At 36.4% G+C, this 18742-nt stretch overlaps 1 protein-coding gene across 3 annotated transcripts; it reads left to right on the top strand.

Annotated features, from left to right (window-relative positions):
* Positions 1–220: 220 nt before the first annotated feature.
* Positions 221–5111, top strand: LOC149817602 (CBL-interacting protein kinase 1-like). 3 transcript variants are annotated; one of them, XM_089985278.1, is made up of 13 exons: positions 221–652; positions 955–1017; positions 1381–1452; positions 1660–1767; positions 1957–2037; positions 2108–2161; positions 2423–2548; positions 2901–3125; positions 3199–3300; positions 3621–3737; positions 3893–3955; positions 4095–4169; positions 4809–5111. In XM_089985278.1, the coding sequence occupies exons 1-13, from the start codon at positions 503–505 to the stop codon at positions 4878–4880; spliced, it is 1308 nt and encodes a 435-aa protein (XP_089841404.1). In that variant the 5' UTR covers positions 221–502; the 3' UTR covers positions 4881–5111. The 3 variants fall into 3 exon arrangements, with proteins under 3 accessions (XP_089841404.1, XP_089841406.1, XP_089841405.1); XM_089985280.1 differs by lacking the exon at positions 1381–1452; XM_089985279.1 differs by lacking the exon at positions 2108–2161.
* The last annotated feature ends 13631 nt before the right edge of the window (positions 5112–18742 follow it).

Here is an 18742-nt window from a genome sequence, read left to right as displayed (position 1 = left end):
ATGAGAACAAAACAGAGTGGAATTTCACGATTCACACGAATCGCTACAATGACGGAAAAATCTAATCCATTTTTATTTGACTAAGGAAAACAAAAAAAACGTGGAGCCGGTGGAGTAACTTCCCTTGAAAAATATCAAAAACACCAATGAATAAAAAATAATAATAAATGGCCATCAATTTCAAACACACTTTATTTAAAGGAGCAATTTATTGCAGGTGCGTCTCCGTGTAACTGCAGCTCTCAATGAAGCTTCAGAAGCGACGCCATTTGTGACCAGTTGCCTTCGTCTGTTGCACGTCTGATTGCTCTGCAGTTTGGTTCTCTGTCATATATATATTACGGGTTCGGAGGGTTGGCCCTTCTGTGGTTCCTGCTGCTGTTGCTGCATGATCGTCTGGTGCAGCCACCATCTTGTTCGTTTGTTGATTGAACACACTTCTCTGGTGAGGAGGCAGGGCGTGAGAGTCTCTGGTTGGTGTTGAGGGAGGGGGGAAACGGGAATGAGAGTGGGCAAGTATGAGTTCGGGAGGACTCTTGGTGAAGGCAATTTCGGGAAGGTGAAGTACGCCAGGAATGTCGAGTCCGGGAAGGGCTTCGCCGTTAAGATCCTCGAGAAGCAGCAGATCTTGCAGCTCAAAATAGGCGAACAGGTTCGGCCTCCTTTCTTTCTTTGGTGGGGAGTCTTCTTTTTGCTGTCTCGTGGGGAGATGGATGGGTGGTTGTTTTTTGAAAGTCTTGTTGGTTGGTTGGTTGGGTGTGATTGTATCCGCTTATCTTTTTCGGTGGGTTTTTGAAGATTTTGGGGTTTGGGGATAGGAATTTTTACCATTTGAGATTGTTGGTGGTTTTTTTCTGTCTATTTTTTATGTGCGGTTTTGTTTTTCTGCAAATTTTGGGTTCGGAATGGCTTTCGTGCTCGAGTACTTTTAAAATTTGATTGTTGGTGGTGCAGATAAAGAGAGAAATCGGGACCTTGAAGCTGTTGAAGCATCCCAATGTGGTCAGATTGTATGAGGTGAGATAAACTTCTGTGGTAATTTAACCAGTGTTTGCTCGGTTTGATGATGGTGAATTGTTTTTTTTTTCCTGGCTGTTTGGGATTGCATGCATCTGATTGAGTTTTGGGTTACCTGATTCCCAATCAAAGTCAACAATCGACTTCTTAAATCGGATCTTTCTTCATTTCACCCTCAAATTAAGAGATTTATTTGTTTTCTTTTCTCTATTTATTGTCTCTTTGACTTACAACTCGTAGTGCTTGTGCTAAAAGGAACGCTTTTGTGATTGTAAGTTTTGAGAGAGAGAGAGCAAAGAAAACGTACTCAGATTATTCCAAGGCGACTCTATGCACCTCTTTTCAATTTGTTTTATACCTCAGGTGTTGGCCAGCAAAACGAAGATATACATGGTCCTTGAACATGTCGCGGGCGGCGAATTGTTCGATAAAATTGTAAGCATCGACAGCGTCACTATTCTTACTTTTCCATCTGTCAGAAATTTGAGATTTTTTATGACGCCATTGATTTACAAAGGGCTTTATGATTGTTAGATACCAATGATTACAGGTGTGGAATCTTTTAGATTGCACAGTACTGTATGGTTTTTCTTAGAATGAGTCCACATTTGCTGAGTTCTCATCACATTTTTCACTAAACAGGCAATGAACGGGAGGCTAAAGGAAAGGGAAGGCCTGAAACTTTTCCAACAGCTCATTGATGCGGTGAGCTATTGCCATGACAAAGGGGTTTTTCATAGGGATCTAAAGGTAAATCCTGTTTTTTTCCTTTTTACTGGCCTTAATTGTTAGTTACCATAATGCCCCACTTGATGCGGCATCCGTGTGTGTCTGCACATTTTTGGTCTAGTTGCTTCTTGTGAACCCCTGATGCATATGATCCTTCATAATTTTGTTGGAATGACGGCTAACGTTTGGTAGTGTAATCCTTTTTACCAGCTTGAGAATGTTCTGGTTGATGCAAATGATAACATCAAGATCTCTGATTTTGGCCTAAGTGCTTTGCCCCAACAATTCAGGGTATGCGACAAATCTCTCTCTCTCTCTCTCGCGCGCGCTCGAATTCATTGTGATTTACCGTCTTATTCAGGGTGATGGCTTGCTGCATACAACCTGTGGAAGTCCCAACTATGTGGCGCCTGAGGTCATTGTGGTTTTCAGTTCAATTCTTGATTGATCATATAGTTTCTTTGTAGTCTCTATTCATCAATTTCTCTCCACATTTCTATATAAACTGTTCTAACTTTGAAAAATATTTTTGGCCGTTCAATATGGGGTAGGATTTTCCGAACTTGTAGGATGTCAGATTTCAGGTTCTCTCATGTTTTAGACTCTTGCTTTTATCTTGTTTAAACGTACAGGTTGTAACATAAGTCTTCTGATTTTGTTTTTTTGGTGGACATAGGTTCTTGCAAACAGAGGATATGATGGTGCCACTGCAGATATCTGGTCTTGTGGCGTGATACTATATGTTGTTCTCATTGGCTCCCTCCCATTTGATGATCGAAATATTGCAGTTCTTTATCAGAAGGTAATGAAGATTAGCCTTCAACTTTTGCAGGATCTGTTTTTTCTTCCTTTGAATCGAAGATTAACTCTTGAAGTCTGAGATTCCCGGGTGTATTGTCCAAGAAAATGAAGAAATGTATGGATTGAATTGGATTTTAAAAGACCATAGCATAAATGTTTGTTATGTGTACTCTAGCTTTTGATTTTCATGTAGCCTTCACATTACTAGAAATACAAAAATAAAATGGTTCACTTTTTTATAGCTTCTCATTGAACAAATCTTGGAAATTAATGATTAGTCCATTGCTAGGCTTCATTTGAGCGGATGTATTTTTTTAACTATTTTTTACTGATTTCCAGTTAAACTGTTTCAGATTTTCAAAGGTGATGTTCTGGTCCCCAAATGGCTTTCTCCTGGTGCCCGAAACATGATCCGGAGAATCCTAGATCCTAATCCCAAGACAAGGATAACTGCAGCTGAGATTAAAGAAGACGAGTGGTTTAAACAAGGATACATTCCTGCAACTTCTGAGGAAGATGAAGATGATGATGGCTTCTTAGACATTCACAACTTGGATGAGACTTTCTCATTTTCAGAAGTGTGTGTTTCTCTATTTGTTCCTTTACTCCATTCATTTTCCCACTCTATCTGATTGTTCTTTTGATGGTCAGACTGATAAAGAGAGCAGCGAGAATGCTCCCACCTCGATCAATGCTTTTGCGCTGATTGGAATGTCAAGCAGCCTTGATCTCTCTGGGTTTTTTGAGAAAGAGGTAATCTTTCAGGATCCTTATTTTCTCATTTTAAATGATAACAGTATGGTATGAAACATATTTGTAAAACACCATTGGTTCAAGGAATTTCCCCAAAATGAGCTAGGTCCTAAGCCAGTTGAAAGTAATATTTTATCAGCTTCATCGAAGTGCTTACTACGGTCTCTGTCTGGTTTTCTCCTGTATGTCCTTGCAGTAGTCAGAAAGAAAAAGTCCTAAACACAAGTTGCTTGCATTTATTTTATTTTTCTCTTTCTCCACTGTGGCATTCTTCAAGACAAGCACTCTCATATGGAGGTCCTTTTTTTTAATAATTACAGGATGCTTCAGAAAGGAAGATCAGATTCACATCAAATTATTCAGCAAAAAATTTGCTTGAGAAGATTGAGGACATCGTCACCCAAATGGGATTCTGTGTCTTGAAAAAGAATGGCAAGGTAAAACTGGATCTTTAAACACTAATCTTGCTGGACTTGTGAATTTCATTGTTTTTCCCCTGCTATGGTAAGAGTTCTCAGCAGGCATATGGTTACAAGTGTAACTCAAGTATTAATATTATGCTAAAACCTTTGAAATTGCTGGCATATTCCAGTTAAAGGTCATGCAGGCAGGCAAGGATGTTAAAGACCCTCGTTCCCTCTCAGTAGCGATAGAGGTAATTTCTCTCCATTTGAGAATTTAACTCTTTAATGACTACTTGATTGGCATGTATTAACTGCATAATTATTGGTCAATGTTTGTTCCTCTTTTTATGTCTCTTTGATGATGTACTTGTTACCCCTCTCATGTAATAGGTTTTTGAGCTAAGTCCATCGTTATATGTGGTGGAATTGAGGAAATCATATGGCGACACAACACTGTATAGACAGGTAAGAGTCTTTTCATCCTCTTGATAGTTTTGATGGGGAAATTTAGTGAATTCTTACCATACCCTTGATTATTCCACCTGATCCTCTTTGGTAGATGGAGAATGCTGTCGGTGCAGACCATGATCGAATGGTCTAAGAACCACTGTCAAATTTGTAAAATTTGGTGGCAGTGTCTGAATTCATGAAACTTTGAGGGTACAATTGCAAACCTGAGAAAGTGGTAACTTCCCTCGGCCACTTTCTCAGGCAATGCAAACATGAGATTCTGAGTCTCATCTGAGAAAGATGACTGCAAAAAGACTGATAAAGTGATTCATGTGTCTGACCCTGTGGATCACTTTATCAAGGAATCACACTCTCAGGCCTCTTTAGCCCAATTCCCTATCACAAGCAGCTGTCCATAGGGTACTCTACAGCTGGTCAGTTTAGAAGCTCATTGGAGACGATAGTTTATTCTGGCAAAAAAAATCCATTTCTGGCATAGATATTGCTGGAAATGGTGCCTATTTTTGCCAGAAAAAAACTCTTGTTCGACCTCAAATCGTGAGTTTTGAAGAGCAAGAGTGGTTATTTGACACTTTTTCTTTAAAGCCTGGGGAAAAAAGAAAATTCTAAGATAGTAAAATTGAACATCTGCAGTTATGTACAAAGCTAACAAATGATCTAGGGGTGAGCAGCAGCCAACAGCTCGTGACTACAGTTGCTTATTAAAAAGAGTGACAAAGGATGCAACCAGTTCCTATAAGCTTTTGGTGTATAGTTTTTCCATTCTTATATATTTTCTCTTTCATATAAAACTTCATAAAATGTAATTGTGATTAAGCGAAGACAAATTTTTATTATGTAATTTTTTGTACATGCTTTTGCAGCCGAATGCAGGCGCAGGGCCACATGATACTGTAAATAAGGGAAATGACATGAAAAATCTGTTGGAAAAAGAAATTGATTGACCTGAAGATTATTCTACAGGATTGAAGCTCTCATTGTGCATTTTTTTTTATCTAAGGCGTTTTTTTTTTCTCATATTAAAGAGACTCAAAGTAAAATCTGTTGAAAAAAAAAAAGAAAATGATTGAAGATTTTAGTTGTCACACCCGACACCGGCTCCCAAACAGGGCCTTAAGCTTTTAGCTGTCACATGGTCTTTGAGATGCGACCAATGCATGATTGAGATCACTTGAACTTTGACCAGCAAAACGTTGGGGTTCATGAACTTGGCTGCATTTAAAATTTGCATAAATCATCATTTCAAGATTGGGGTTAATAACCCTTCGGGTTTCCATGTGCAACGTGCCTGCTACTCTTGGTTTCTTCCAACCATAGTCACAAATCTCGTTATGAGGATTTTTTTTTCAACCAAGGAAAGTCTTGCGTTAAATAAACAAATGATTTTTTAGGAAAAATCTCAGAAAATATCGGTATATTTAAATTTTAAAAATATGTAAGAAAACATACAAAAGTATAAAAACATTCAAAATAAGGAAAATCTCATGTCATATTCCTAAAAAAGTCACGAATTCGTGTCACCCGTATCCCTTGACATAGGAGCAGCTAGTGCACGTCACCTTATGTTGGGACGTTGCAGGTTCAATGGTATAGTTGTATAACTGGTAGGGTCTGCCTAACCCCAGCTTGCCTTTAAAAAAAAATGGGTAATTTACCCACAGGTACCTAAAGTATGAGGAAATTATGTTTAACTGCCTCAGTTATCACAGGCTGCAAAATGAAAACCACCATCACTGGTATACAGAGCCGTACCTGTGTTTTATGGGGCCTGAGGCGGAGGGAAAAAATGGGCCCCCTATTAATAGTAGGAGTTCGGGGGGCAGCGCCTCCAATTTTTTTTTAAAGAATCAAAATAACAATAAAATTTGCATTCACATTAAACAAATATAATATTCCAAATATTTATATTATATTAAATAAAAATGTATAAAATATTTATATAAACTACCTAAACAATACTCGTCTGATTGTTTTAGAGGCAAAAATAGTTATCAAATCAGTTTAATAAAGTTGTTCAACATTAATTAACAGAGATTAACTAATACAAATATTTATATTATTTTTATATTTAACTAGCAATAACATCAATTAACAGAAATTAACTAACAATAATTAATAGTAATTAATTAACAAAAATTAACTGCTAACAAAAATTAGAAATTAGAAATTACAGTGAAACAAGAAAGTCAAGAGAATAAGACATAACCTGAGTTCAAATAATGATAAGATTTATATTTTTACTAAACAAATATGATATTCTAAATATTTATATTATATCAAATAACAATGTCTAAAATATTTATATAAACTACTTAAACACTACTCGTCTAGCTGTTTTAGATGCAAAAATATTTATCAAATCAGTATAATCAAGTTGTTCAACCATTTCTTTCTCAATTGACAACATAGCCAATCCATTCAATCTGTCCTGAGACATAATTGATCCAATATAATTCTTGATTAACTTCAATTTTGAGAAACTTCTTTCCGATGATGCAACGGTAACTAGTATTGTTAGCAAAATCTTATAAGCAATATAAGCATTTGAGAATAAACCATTCAGTTTCGCCAAATAACGTAGTACATCAATTGTCGTTCTTTCAGTGGTTAAATAACACATCAGGGTCATCAACTCTGTAGATAAATCATAACCATTAATATTTGAACATCCATCATGACTTAAAAATTTATCATGCTTCTCACAATACTTCTTTAAGCTATTTAAGGGATCGGCTTCAGTCTTCAACTTCTCTAAGTTTAACAAAAATCCAAGTCTCTTCATATTGTTTAAATTGTTCAAACCGGAGATGAAGGAAAGATCGAGCTTGATCAATTATAAACAAAAAATATTCTACTCTAAAAGATTCTTCACTTGATAGTATTACATCGTCACTGCCACTTTCATCAAACTGTTTCTTTCTTCGGGTTATGCATTTTTCTCGAAATTTAGGTTCAAACCTCATGTAACTTGCTAGTTTCTTAGCTTCATCCATGACACTGGAAAATGGGAAACTCCGGGAGCGAATGCAAAACTCCCCACAATGGTCAAAGAGGGAGATTTCATGCACAAATCCTCTGAATATGGAAAAAACAAACTAATATTTGGTTTCAGCACCAACCCATTTGGTTTCTCAGAAGATCAAATGGAGACTCTTTTCAATTCCACCACAGATGGGAACCACCCTTATGGCAACACGGTAGCACCATGATCACACACAGCACATTCCAAAGAGTAAAATGGTAAATTTTTATTGACAATTTCCCTTAAATTTATAAGAACTGTAAGACATGAAGAAAAAAGTGCATGGTGGTGGCAAAATTAACCAGAAGAATTGCCTTTTTCAAGAAAAAAAGAATAAAAAAAAAGATCAGTAGCAAGTAAAAAGCCATGTAAGCACGCAAATGGGCACAGACCAATAGAACCTAATGATGGAAAATTGACTAAAAGAACACGAGAAATCAAGAAAGATGGTGAGGGTAGGGAAAAAATAAATGGAGAAATGAGAGTGGTCAGTGGTGCAAACTCCTCAAAGGACAAAGGAAGTTCTAAAACAAGAGAACATTAGAAAAGAAACACAGCATGTAAGGAAAGTCTAATTTGAGAAACAATATGCCCAACATACAGGAGCCAGAAACCATCAAGAGAAGAAAAATGAAAATTTGGTCCAATAAAATATCAAGGAGACGTGATGCTAGAGATTGTAGGTGAAAAAGAAAATGAAAAACAAATTACTTTGAAGCAATGTGGTAAAAATTGTCATAAAAATGACAAGATTTATGATCATATCTTATGATACCGTAACATATAGATCATTGCATTGCATCTATACATATCATACAACACAGTGTGTCGTACACTATCGCCAAAAAAAGTAGGTTCTTTTAATATCTGGACATTTTAGCTCGGATCCATTATAGGGACTAGTAAATTGGAAAAAGAATTGATTGCTAAAAGAATTGATTGTTCCTTTTCTAAACAAATGGGGGGAGCTCAGGCCTTAAAAATGGGCCCCTAAAAATTTTTTGGGCCCAGGGGCCTTGAGGCCCAAGCCTCATTGGCCTCTTTACAGGTCCGACTCTGCTGGTATATTATGGAAAAGTTGATATGCTACCCGTTTTTCACTTTGATTGCATCTGCAGCACTGGCTGCTGAGCCCGAGGGGTAACTGATTTGGTCTGATGGTGGTTGTAACGGCTCCAAAACACACCTTAAATATCATAATTTTTTTGTTCTTTTACAAATTTTAAAAAAAAAAATCTTAATATAAAAACAAAAATACATCCTATGGATCCGAGACACATCACATATTCAGAACCCACGTTCCACCACCAAACCAAGATGAGATAAAATAATTCAAAATAATAAAGAAAATTTAATAAACTTCAACCTAAGTTTAGAATTTATATCCAACCTATCATGCTTAGAAAAAGAACACCCAATAATTCATATGTCCTCTCCAACACTATCTAAGTATCACTACCTAAGAATATGAAACAACAAGTGAGTATGAAACAACAAGTGAGAACCACAGTTCTCGTTCAATTTTTTTGCATAATCCAACAATAAGTCATAAAGCATAAATCTAACAAACATCAACCTTTAAAATTATCACCACAACAAAGCAGTGGATTAGCGACGACCACATTCCATCGCTAATCCGTCGGTAACCAGTTTAGCGACGGATTAGCGACGGCGAGGCGACGGCATGCTTATGTCACGATTTTTTTGACGCTAACTGGCGACGAAATAAATTCGTCACCAGGTCCGTTGCTAATTGCGACAGAATAACGAGCGATGTATTCCGTCGCCAATCCGCTGGTACTAAACGGCGACCTCGGCTTGGCGACGGATTTACGTCCGTCGCTAGATTTATATGCATAGCGACAAATGTTTCCATCGCTAATCCGTCCGTCGCAAACACGAAAAAAAATAAAAAAATTTATTTGAAAATTAAATACCGAGAATGGTACAATTTATATTTCCTATACAATTTATATTTCCTGTAAATAAAAAATAAACTACACAAAAAATTCCATATAAAAGGAATCTACAACAATTAATCGTTCCACCTTAAAATTAACAAGTTTAATTATTTATAATTCAACAATTATAATTAGGAAACAAAAAAAAAACAGAACTTCTTCAACACAGTTCTCTAATCATCGCCAAGATTTTGTGCGTCTTCTTGTTCATTGCCTTTATCTGTCCCTTCAGCTCCGCTACGATGATTATCGCTAGCAGCCTGTACAATAAAAAAATAGTCAGTATTGATAAACAAAATATAATGAAATAAATTACACATTATATGTGATTCTATCATGTGCTCATATGTGTTCTAAGGCAATAAAAAAACTTTATATGTGATTCTATCATGCTCATATGTGCTTTAAGGCAGACAAAAAACTATATATGTGATTCTATCATGAATTATATATGTTTTAAGGCATTAAAATTTTTTTATATGCGATTATATCATGCTCAGATGAGTTCTAAAGCAGCTAGAAAAACTCTATATGTGATTCTACCATGCTCATATGTGCTTTAAGGCAGGCAAAAAGCTATATATGTGATTCGATCATGCTCGTATGTGTGCTAAGGCAGTCAAAAAATTGAATATGTGATTATAGCATGCTCATATGTGTTCTGAGGCAGACAAAAAAGCTCTATATGTAATTCTATCATGCTCATATGTGCTCTAAGGCAGGCAAAGCAAAAATTTTTATATGTGATTCTATCATGAATGATATATGTTCTAAGGCAGTAAAAAAACTCTATATGTGATTTTGGCATGCTCATATGTGTTTTAAGGTAGTCAAAAAACTGAATATGTGATTATAACATGCTCATATGTGTTCTCAGGCAGTCAAAAAACTGAATATGTGATTATAGCATGCTCATATGTGTTCTAAGACAGCCAAAAAAACTTTATATGTGATTCTATCATGCTCATATGTGCTCTAAGGAAAGCAAAAAACTTTATATGTGATTATAGCATGCTCATATGTGCTCTAAGGCAGGCAAAAAACTCTATATGTGATTCTATCATGCTCATATGTGCTCTAAGGTAGGCAAAAAGTTATATATGTGATTCGATTATACTCATATGTATTCTAAGGCAGACAAAAAACTGAATATGTGATTATACCTGAGAGGGACCTGCAATTGAAGATCCCCAGTTCAGCACAAGATTGTTGATCTCATCTCGGAGAAAGGGGCGACGGTGTCATGGAAGTAGTCATTCATTGTGTCCTTAATGATCTAGTGTACATCATCACCGGAAAGAATAGGTTGCTGCTTGGAGCTTATGTGGGCGAAAAAAGTTTGTGAGTCGTAACTGGAAGAAGCAATAACTGGTGAAGTGTTCAGATTACTCTCAAACCCGAACACGCGACCTTTTTTGGGTTCACCTGCTGCAGTCACCTATGCTGCAGGATCAAATGATGGATGTTGAGTAGCGTCATCGCCATATCGCTCTACCATCTGTTGCTCATATGCCTCCTACAAAATAATGTTTAAAGTATACATTAATAATTAATGATAACATTATGATAACTTGCATATTGCAATGATTATTAATAGAATAAATACATACCATTGTCGTTCTCGCCTTCTCTGATACGAAGACTTCTGTGATCTTCCGTTTATGTGTTTCAACAATCACATCCTTATATGGTATAATGCCTCCTTTTTCTGCTTCCTGCAAAGTTAAAGGACAAAAGATTTAGTTCACAAGTTTGCAACAATACTTATAAAATTAATATTATATATTAATGAGTTACCATTTTCTTCAGGTGGCTCCCAAATGTCTTAGATCCACCTGTGTGTAGATGGGCTTCGGGCATTTTCGCTCGATTTTGTGCAGCCTTCGCAGAGCGATTTCGAAATACATCTTTCGCCCACTTATCGCACATTTCATCCCAATAATCTCTCCTGATAGTAATAGGGTCATGGCCCTTCCACTGTAGTGGATCATCTATTACGTCAGATGCTTTTTTTGCTGCAGTCTTCATATTGTGCAGCATGTCTGCAAATCGATTGACAGCCACCTTCTGCCACACCTTCCTTGCATCATTTTCTTCCATCGTAGTTGCGAAGCGATTCGAAGCCTACAAATATTTTCAGAAAGTTAGTAGACATTACTTAAAAAAATTAAATATGAAACACATTAACTATGATAAGCAACTGTATACCGTGAATGAGGACCACAATCTGTCTAACACCTCCTTTGAGTACTCTTTCCATTGAGCAACCGGTCTTGGTAGATATTGAATAAGTGAATTCTTAATCTCCCGTACTACTTCTTGTGGCTCAAACCTCGTGCTGCACATGAATTGGTACACAATAAATATCAATATAAAATATTTATAAGATATGCAATAATTGAAAATGAAATACTTACGGTCGATTATCGATATACACTATTCGAATGAGTCTTCTTGTGCCAAACTGAGAAGACTCTGCTTCCTGTGTTGGCTCATGACTTGTGTGATCAACTAGTGTAGGTGGGTCGTGTACAGGCGAAACATCATCTGTAAAAAAATACGTTAGAAATTCTCAGAATGTGCATTTGAACTAATCAAGCATCCAATTAGTTAAATGATATACCTATCACAGAAGCCCGTGAAGATGAAGGTTGGGCCGACTACTACTGGATAAGCGACCACTATAACCTCCACGAACCATATTCTAACAAATAACATATGTCATACAATATATTCAAATAATTTGCATCAAGTATTACAATACATTCAAGTCATTCGCATCAAGTATTACAATAATTCAAATCATTCGCATTAAGTATTGCAATACATTCAAATGATTCGCAACAAGTATTACAATACATTCAAATCATTCATATCAGGTACTGCAATGCATTCAAGTCATTCACATCAAGAATTACAATGCATTCAAATCATTTGCATCAAGTATTACAATGCATTTAAATCATTCACATCAAGTATTGCAATAATTCAAATCATTTGTTGCATAAATTACAATACATTCAAATAATTTAAATCATTCACATCAAGTATTGCAATGTATTCGAATCATTTGTATCAAGTATTACAATACATTCAAATGCTGACAGAAATATCTTTTCTAGCAGACAAACAGTGGTGATGACAGAGTCCTCGAGATTCTTTACATCTGATACTACGACCTCTGATGCGCACAATGTTCTGAAGAATTCGCTCAACTCAGACAATACCCCCCATATAGGTTTGTCTAACATATCATGGAATGCTAGGGGTATCAATCGTTGCATAAAGATATGACAATCATGGCTCTTCAACCCATATAAATGACCATCGTCAATCTTCACAACCCGAGCAATGTTAGAGACATATCCATATGAAAATCTCAATTGTCTCAACCATTGACATACATGTCAGTTTTATTTGATCAAGTCTGGGCACGTACTTTGCCTTTGGTTTCAGTACTTTGCCATTATACTCTTTGAGTTCCAATTCTGGTCTTTTACATATTAATTTTAAATCCATACGGACCTTCGGATTATCCTTCGTTTTTCCTTTAACATTCATTACTGTATTGAACACATTATCAAACACATTTTTCTTCACATGCATCACATCCAAATTATGTCGTATCAATAGGGTCGGCCAATACGGTAGTTCCCAAAAAATAGATTTCTTCGTCCAATTGTGATCCTTCCCAAATCCACGGAAGGGTGTAGGACTGCGGGCATCTGCTAATACATCTGGAAAGTATCACAATCTTCTTAGAATCTCTATGCCAGACAATCTTGAGGATGAACCTTCTGTTTCAGTTGTGCCTGCTTTAAACGCATTCTTTTATCGTCGGAACGGATGGTCGCTGGGTAGAAATCGACGATGAAACTCAAACCAGCAAAGCTTCCTTCCATGCCTCAATCTAAAAGCTTTTGAATCCTCCATGCAGTACAAACATGCCAACATCTCATGTGTGCTCCAACGAGATAACATACCATATGCATGGAAGTCACTGATTGTCCATAGAACAGTGGCCTTTATGTTGAAATTTTGTTTTTTGTGGGCATCATACGTGGTAATACTGTCATCCCACAGTACTTTTAGTTCATCAATCAATGACCTTAAATATACATCAAGATTTTGGCCAGGTGAGGTCGGACCAGGGATCAACAGAGACAAGAAAAGATTTGGACGTTTCATACACAAGCTTGGTGGAAGGTTGTATGGAGTTACAAATACTGACCAGCATGAGTATGGAGTTGATCTACCCCCAAATGGATTAAATCCATTTGTACATAGACCGAGTCTAACATTTCACACTTCCATTGCAAAGTTCTGATGAGTACGATCAAAGTGCTTTCAAGCTTCAGCGTCAACAGGATGCATGATCTTGTTTTCATCGTGTCGAACTTTATTTGCATGTCATCTCATGTGTTTAGCTGTCCTTGAAAACATATACAATCGCTGCAATCTAGGAGTGATAGGAAAGTAGCGGAGCGACTTGTATGAAACTTTCTTTGATCTCGTGCTACCATTGTCTCTTGTCTTTGGCTTGAACTGAGGATGCCCACATGACGGGCATGATATGTTGTTTTCCTGTTCCTTGAAATACATGCAGTGATTTGGACAAGCATCAATCTTTTTGTAACCCATACCTAGAGCGTTGACCATAACTTTCGCACGATAGAAATTTTGTGGCAATTTCTCATCTTTGGGCAACATACTCTTCACAATCATGCACAAACAGTCAAAACATGATTGACTCAAATTATACTCGGACTTCAAATTCATTAGTTGAAGAACTGCAGACAAGATAGTGTGACTCTCGCAACCGTTCCAAAGTGGCTCATCAGCATCTCTAAGTAAATCATAAAATCTACTAGCTGCATCGTTTGGTGATTCTTCATCTACGGCAGTTCTTATATCACTAGAAGTCATAGTAGAACCCACTTTTGTTCCTGCGACATCAAATATCAAATCCGTATATAAATTATTGTGCACCACATTCACTTGTGCATCAAAATCGTTTCTAAATTCTTCTCCATGAAACATCTAGTTCTGATAATCACTCACAAAACCCTTCTTGTATAGGTGATGTCTAACGCTATGAGGTTCTATAAATCGATTATTCTTACAAATCTTGCAGGGACACCTAATCTGACCTGTGGGATCCACTGTACTGACACTTGCCGTTGCAAATTCAATAAAACTGTCAACACCATCCATATATTCATGTGATAACTCATTGTCTACTATCCTACGGTACATTCATTCATGGTTTGCAGTCATTTTCTTATGATGTTACGAATAATAGCCTAACGAATTAAAAGAGAACAATCAGAACGCTACGATGAAGAAAATATTAATTTTATCATGCAATATATGATGTCATACAATAACAAGAATTTTGATGCATGCATTGATAACTTAATATTTTCATGTGCAAACTATTAATGACACGATACAATCATTGGAAGCATGCTTTCATTATAAAATTTCACATGGAAGTCATAATCAAATTGAAAGTAACTACATGCAAGCATAGATACAATTACATCAAACATTGCAATACATCGTAATTATTCATATCAAACAAATGGCAAACATGTAACTGCAGCAAACACACTTCAATATCTCACTAACTACTATCATGCCTAGCATGGACTCCGTACTCCAAAAATAAGAACACTTCCATATTCATACATTAAAATCATGTTCAGCATGATCTTCGAACTCCAACAAAGCAACCCTAAATATCAACAACTAAGTGAGTGTGTGAACAATAAAGTGTTGCATCTAATAAATTAAATAGCATGTGATACGCTTGCATCACTTACTCACCACAGGTATTTACCCGATTTGCATTGTTTTTGTCACTTACTTACCACAGGTGGTTGAGCACGAGCTGGTTCCGTTGAAAAATCTGCACAAAAAAATGTTGTTTTAAAATGAAGTCACCACAAAAAAAAAAAAAAACTATTCCGGCAAGGGGTCGACTCCCTTGCTGTTCCGACAGGGGGTCGACCCCCTTACGGAACATAGGGGGTTAACTGACCCCCTGTTTGGGCAGAGGGTCGACCCCCAACCTTTCCGCCAGTGAGTCGACCCCCTGCTGAAACAGCAGGGGGTCGCATGCCTGCCTGAGCAGGCAGAGGGTCGACCCCCTGCCTATTCCGGCAAGGGGTTAAGCCCCTGCCAGAAAGGCAGGGGGTTAACCCCTTGCCGGGGTCGACCCCCTACCAGAAAGGCAGAGGGTTACTGCCGGAAAGGCAGGGGGTTACTGCCGGAACATGCACGAGGTTAACACCCTGCCGGAACAGCAGAGGGTCGACCCCCGTCCAGAAAACGCAGGGGGTCAACTCCCTGCAGGAAAATGCGAGTTTACCTGTCTCCGGACGGCGGGGCCTGTGGACAGTGGGACCGGCGAACGGCGGGAGTGGAACCGGCGAACGACGAACGACGGGAGTGGGACCGACAAACGGCGAACGGCGGGAGCAGCGAAAGAAGAAAAGGAAAAGCTGTCTAGGATTAGGGTTATTCGAAAATTAGTGACGGCTTAGCGACAGATTAATTTTGTCGCTAAGCCAACATAAATCAAATTTACGAAATGAGCGACAGACTATATTCCATCGCCAAGTCCGTCGCTAATTAGCGACAGAATGACTTTTGTCGCAAATGTCATCGCCAAATGGTGCGGTCGTAACGACAAAACAATATATCGCAAAAGTCGCTGCTAATTAGCGACGGACTTGGCGACAGACTATATTCTGTCGCTGTTTTCGTAAGCTTCATTCATTATAGCGACAGATGTTTTTCGCCTGTTAATCCGTCGCTAACTAGCGACAGAATATTTATGTCGCTAAAGTTTGTCGCTAACAACGTTTTTTCTTGTAGTGTATTAAAGTACATGAAACGATTCACATATGTTTGCAATCACATAATGAAATGATAATACATGCAATTTAGATTCAATTATTATGTTAAAATTAAGGGTTTTCTCTAGTTGGCACTCTAATCGCTTGATTGAGTGTTGTATCATGCTTACTTAAAATTGAATTACATGTATCATACTTAATTGAAATTGAATTGCACGTTGAAAAGATAATTCATGCAATTTAGATTCAATTTTTATGTTAGAATTATGAGTTTTTCCTAATTATCACTCTAATCACTTGATTGAGTGTTATATCATGATTAATTAAAATTGAATTACATATATGAATGATAATTCATACAATTAAGATCAATTCTTGTGTTAGAATCAGGGTTTTTTTTCTAATTTGCACTTTAATCCCATATTAGAGTGTTGTATCATGCTTAATTGAAACTGAATTGCATGTATCATGTTTAATTGAAATTGAATTGCATATTGGAATGATAATTCATATAATTTAGATTCAATTCTATGAGGGGGTTTTCTTAATTTACACTCTAATCACATATTAGAGTGTTGTATCATATTTAATTAAAATTGAATTTCATATATCATGCTTAATTGAAATTGAATCATATGTTGAAATTGAATCATCCCATATTAGAGTGATGTATCCCATGTTAGAGTATTAGATTCAATTCTTATGTTAGAATTAAGGGTTTTCCCTAATTTATACTCTAATTACTTGTTAGAGTATTGATTCGTGCTTAAATAAATGTCAATAATATATTGTAATGTTAATTCATGCAAAATATAATTGGTTCGTATATTGAAATTATAGGTTTTCCCTAATTTACACTCTAATAAATTATTAGTGTTGATTCATGCTTAATTGAATGTCAATAGCATGTTGTAATATTAATTCATGCAAATCATAATGGGTTCATGTATTGAAATTAGGGATTTTTCTTAATTCATAATCTAATCACTTGTTAGAGTATTGATTCATGCTTAATTGAAATGACAATAGCATGTTGGAATGTTAATTTGTATGTTTGAGATATAATGTATATTATGGACTTTGGGGTTTTCCCAAATTCGGATTGTGGATACTTGTTTAGACTCAATTATAATATGCAATTTGAAATAAAAATGAGTTATGCAAATATGAAATATTATGTACATAAGGCTTGTGCTAAGACAAATTTGGATTTTTAAAGATGATCATATGCATATAAAATCAAGATATGTACTTATGATAAGTGTTATGACATATGATAAGTGCTTGGTGAATAAGCAGTACAAATCCATCCTATGACATGTGATAAGTGCTTTGTAAATTAAGCACTATAACATGTGAAGTGCTATGTCATGTGACAAGTGCTTGGTGAATAATCACTACTTATCAACTTTATGCCATGTGATAAGTGCATTGTGAAGTAGCATTACAACTAAATTTGTGATATGTAATAAGTGCTTTGCATGACATGTGATAAGTGCTTTGTGAATAGCACCACAAATCAATTCTATGACATAAGTGCTTTGTGTATGAGCAAAAGCATTCTCATGCCTCATGTATGCTTATGAAAAATCAGTTTCATGTTATCATGCTTGCTATGAATATGTCGTATGTGGTCATGATGTTGAATGATGCCTAGTATAAGTTATACACTATCATGATATATTGATAATATTGTTACATGTGGCTATGACATAGAACATATGCATGAGGTATATGTAATCATGGATGTTTGAATGAAAAATGTTACATGTTATTGTTCTATAAGGCGTACAAGGCATGCATGAACATGATATTATGAGATTATATGTTTTATAAGGCATGCAAGGCTTGCATGAATATATGATATTACATGTTATTGTTCTATAAGACGTGCAAGGCAAGCATGAACATGATATTAGAATATTTTTTTATAAGACACGTAAGGCATGCATAAACATGATATGGCTCATATACGAACTTGTGGTTCATAGAACTATATGGTGCCCAAATGCTTATGGGCGTGTGATGTATGTTCGTACCTCAAGGCGTGCAGGGTATACATGTACATGTGATAGCTTGGGAATGAGATACGGAGGTCAATGGACTTATGGAGTACAAAAAATTTACCATGATGAACACATACATACAAAACTTGTTGATTTACCTTCTTAGGCAAAGTGTTCATTAGGTTGGTTTAAAGGCACAAGAGCACTGGTGGATGGGTTATAAAATATGCTAAACCATTAATTAAAGAGACCTCATAACCCATTTATTCACTTAATCTACCTTGGAGAGGGTAATTGGTACAACCTAAAGTAATCATGATATATATGAATGTCAGTTGTATATCTGTCTTTAATTATTTGTAAGGGTAAGGGCATTTCATTGGTCATCAATCCTCAGGAGGTAAAGGATCTGGACTACCAATGTATCCTAGGTGAAAGATCCCATGCCTACTGAAGTAGTTAGCTTATGCATCCTAGAAATTATGTCTATGCAAAGTTTCTTCCTGATCAAGGATTGCCTATTTTGGTTGCCATGAGTATTTAGACGTATGAAGAATCCAAAAGACATAGCATAATAAACACCCATAGTGTTCTCTTCTATGCAATTGTATCCACGTTGTACTCATGGGTATTATAACAAAAACTAAGACAAAAACCTTATTTGACACAATTGTGATGAACATATGCCCTAATTATTCAACTACTTAAGTATGCA

This window comes from Nuphar pumila, chromosome 13 (genome assembly GCF_984573655.1).
Source record: "Nuphar pumila chromosome 13, dmNupPumi1.hap1.1, whole genome shotgun sequence".
In the NCBI taxonomy this organism is placed as follows: Eukaryota; Viridiplantae; Streptophyta; class Magnoliopsida; order Nymphaeales; family Nymphaeaceae; genus Nuphar; species Nuphar pumila.
This window is presented reverse-complemented; position numbering and strand designations above follow the sequence as displayed.

Excerpts from the sequence above, each read along its gene's own strand:
- LOC149817602 (XM_089985278.1), top strand. The coding sequence starts at position 503 with ATGAGAGTGGGCAAGTATGAGTTCGGGAGGACTCTTGGTGAAGGCAAT. Across the intron at positions 1,453-1,659 it reads GCGAATTGTTCGATAAAATT|GCAATGAACGGGAGGCTAAA; the intron begins GTAAGCATCGAC and ends TTCACTAAACAG. Across the intron at positions 3,738-3,892 it reads TCTTGAAAAAGAATGGCAAG|TTAAAGGTCATGCAGGCAGG; the intron begins GTAAAACTGGAT and ends GGCATATTCCAG.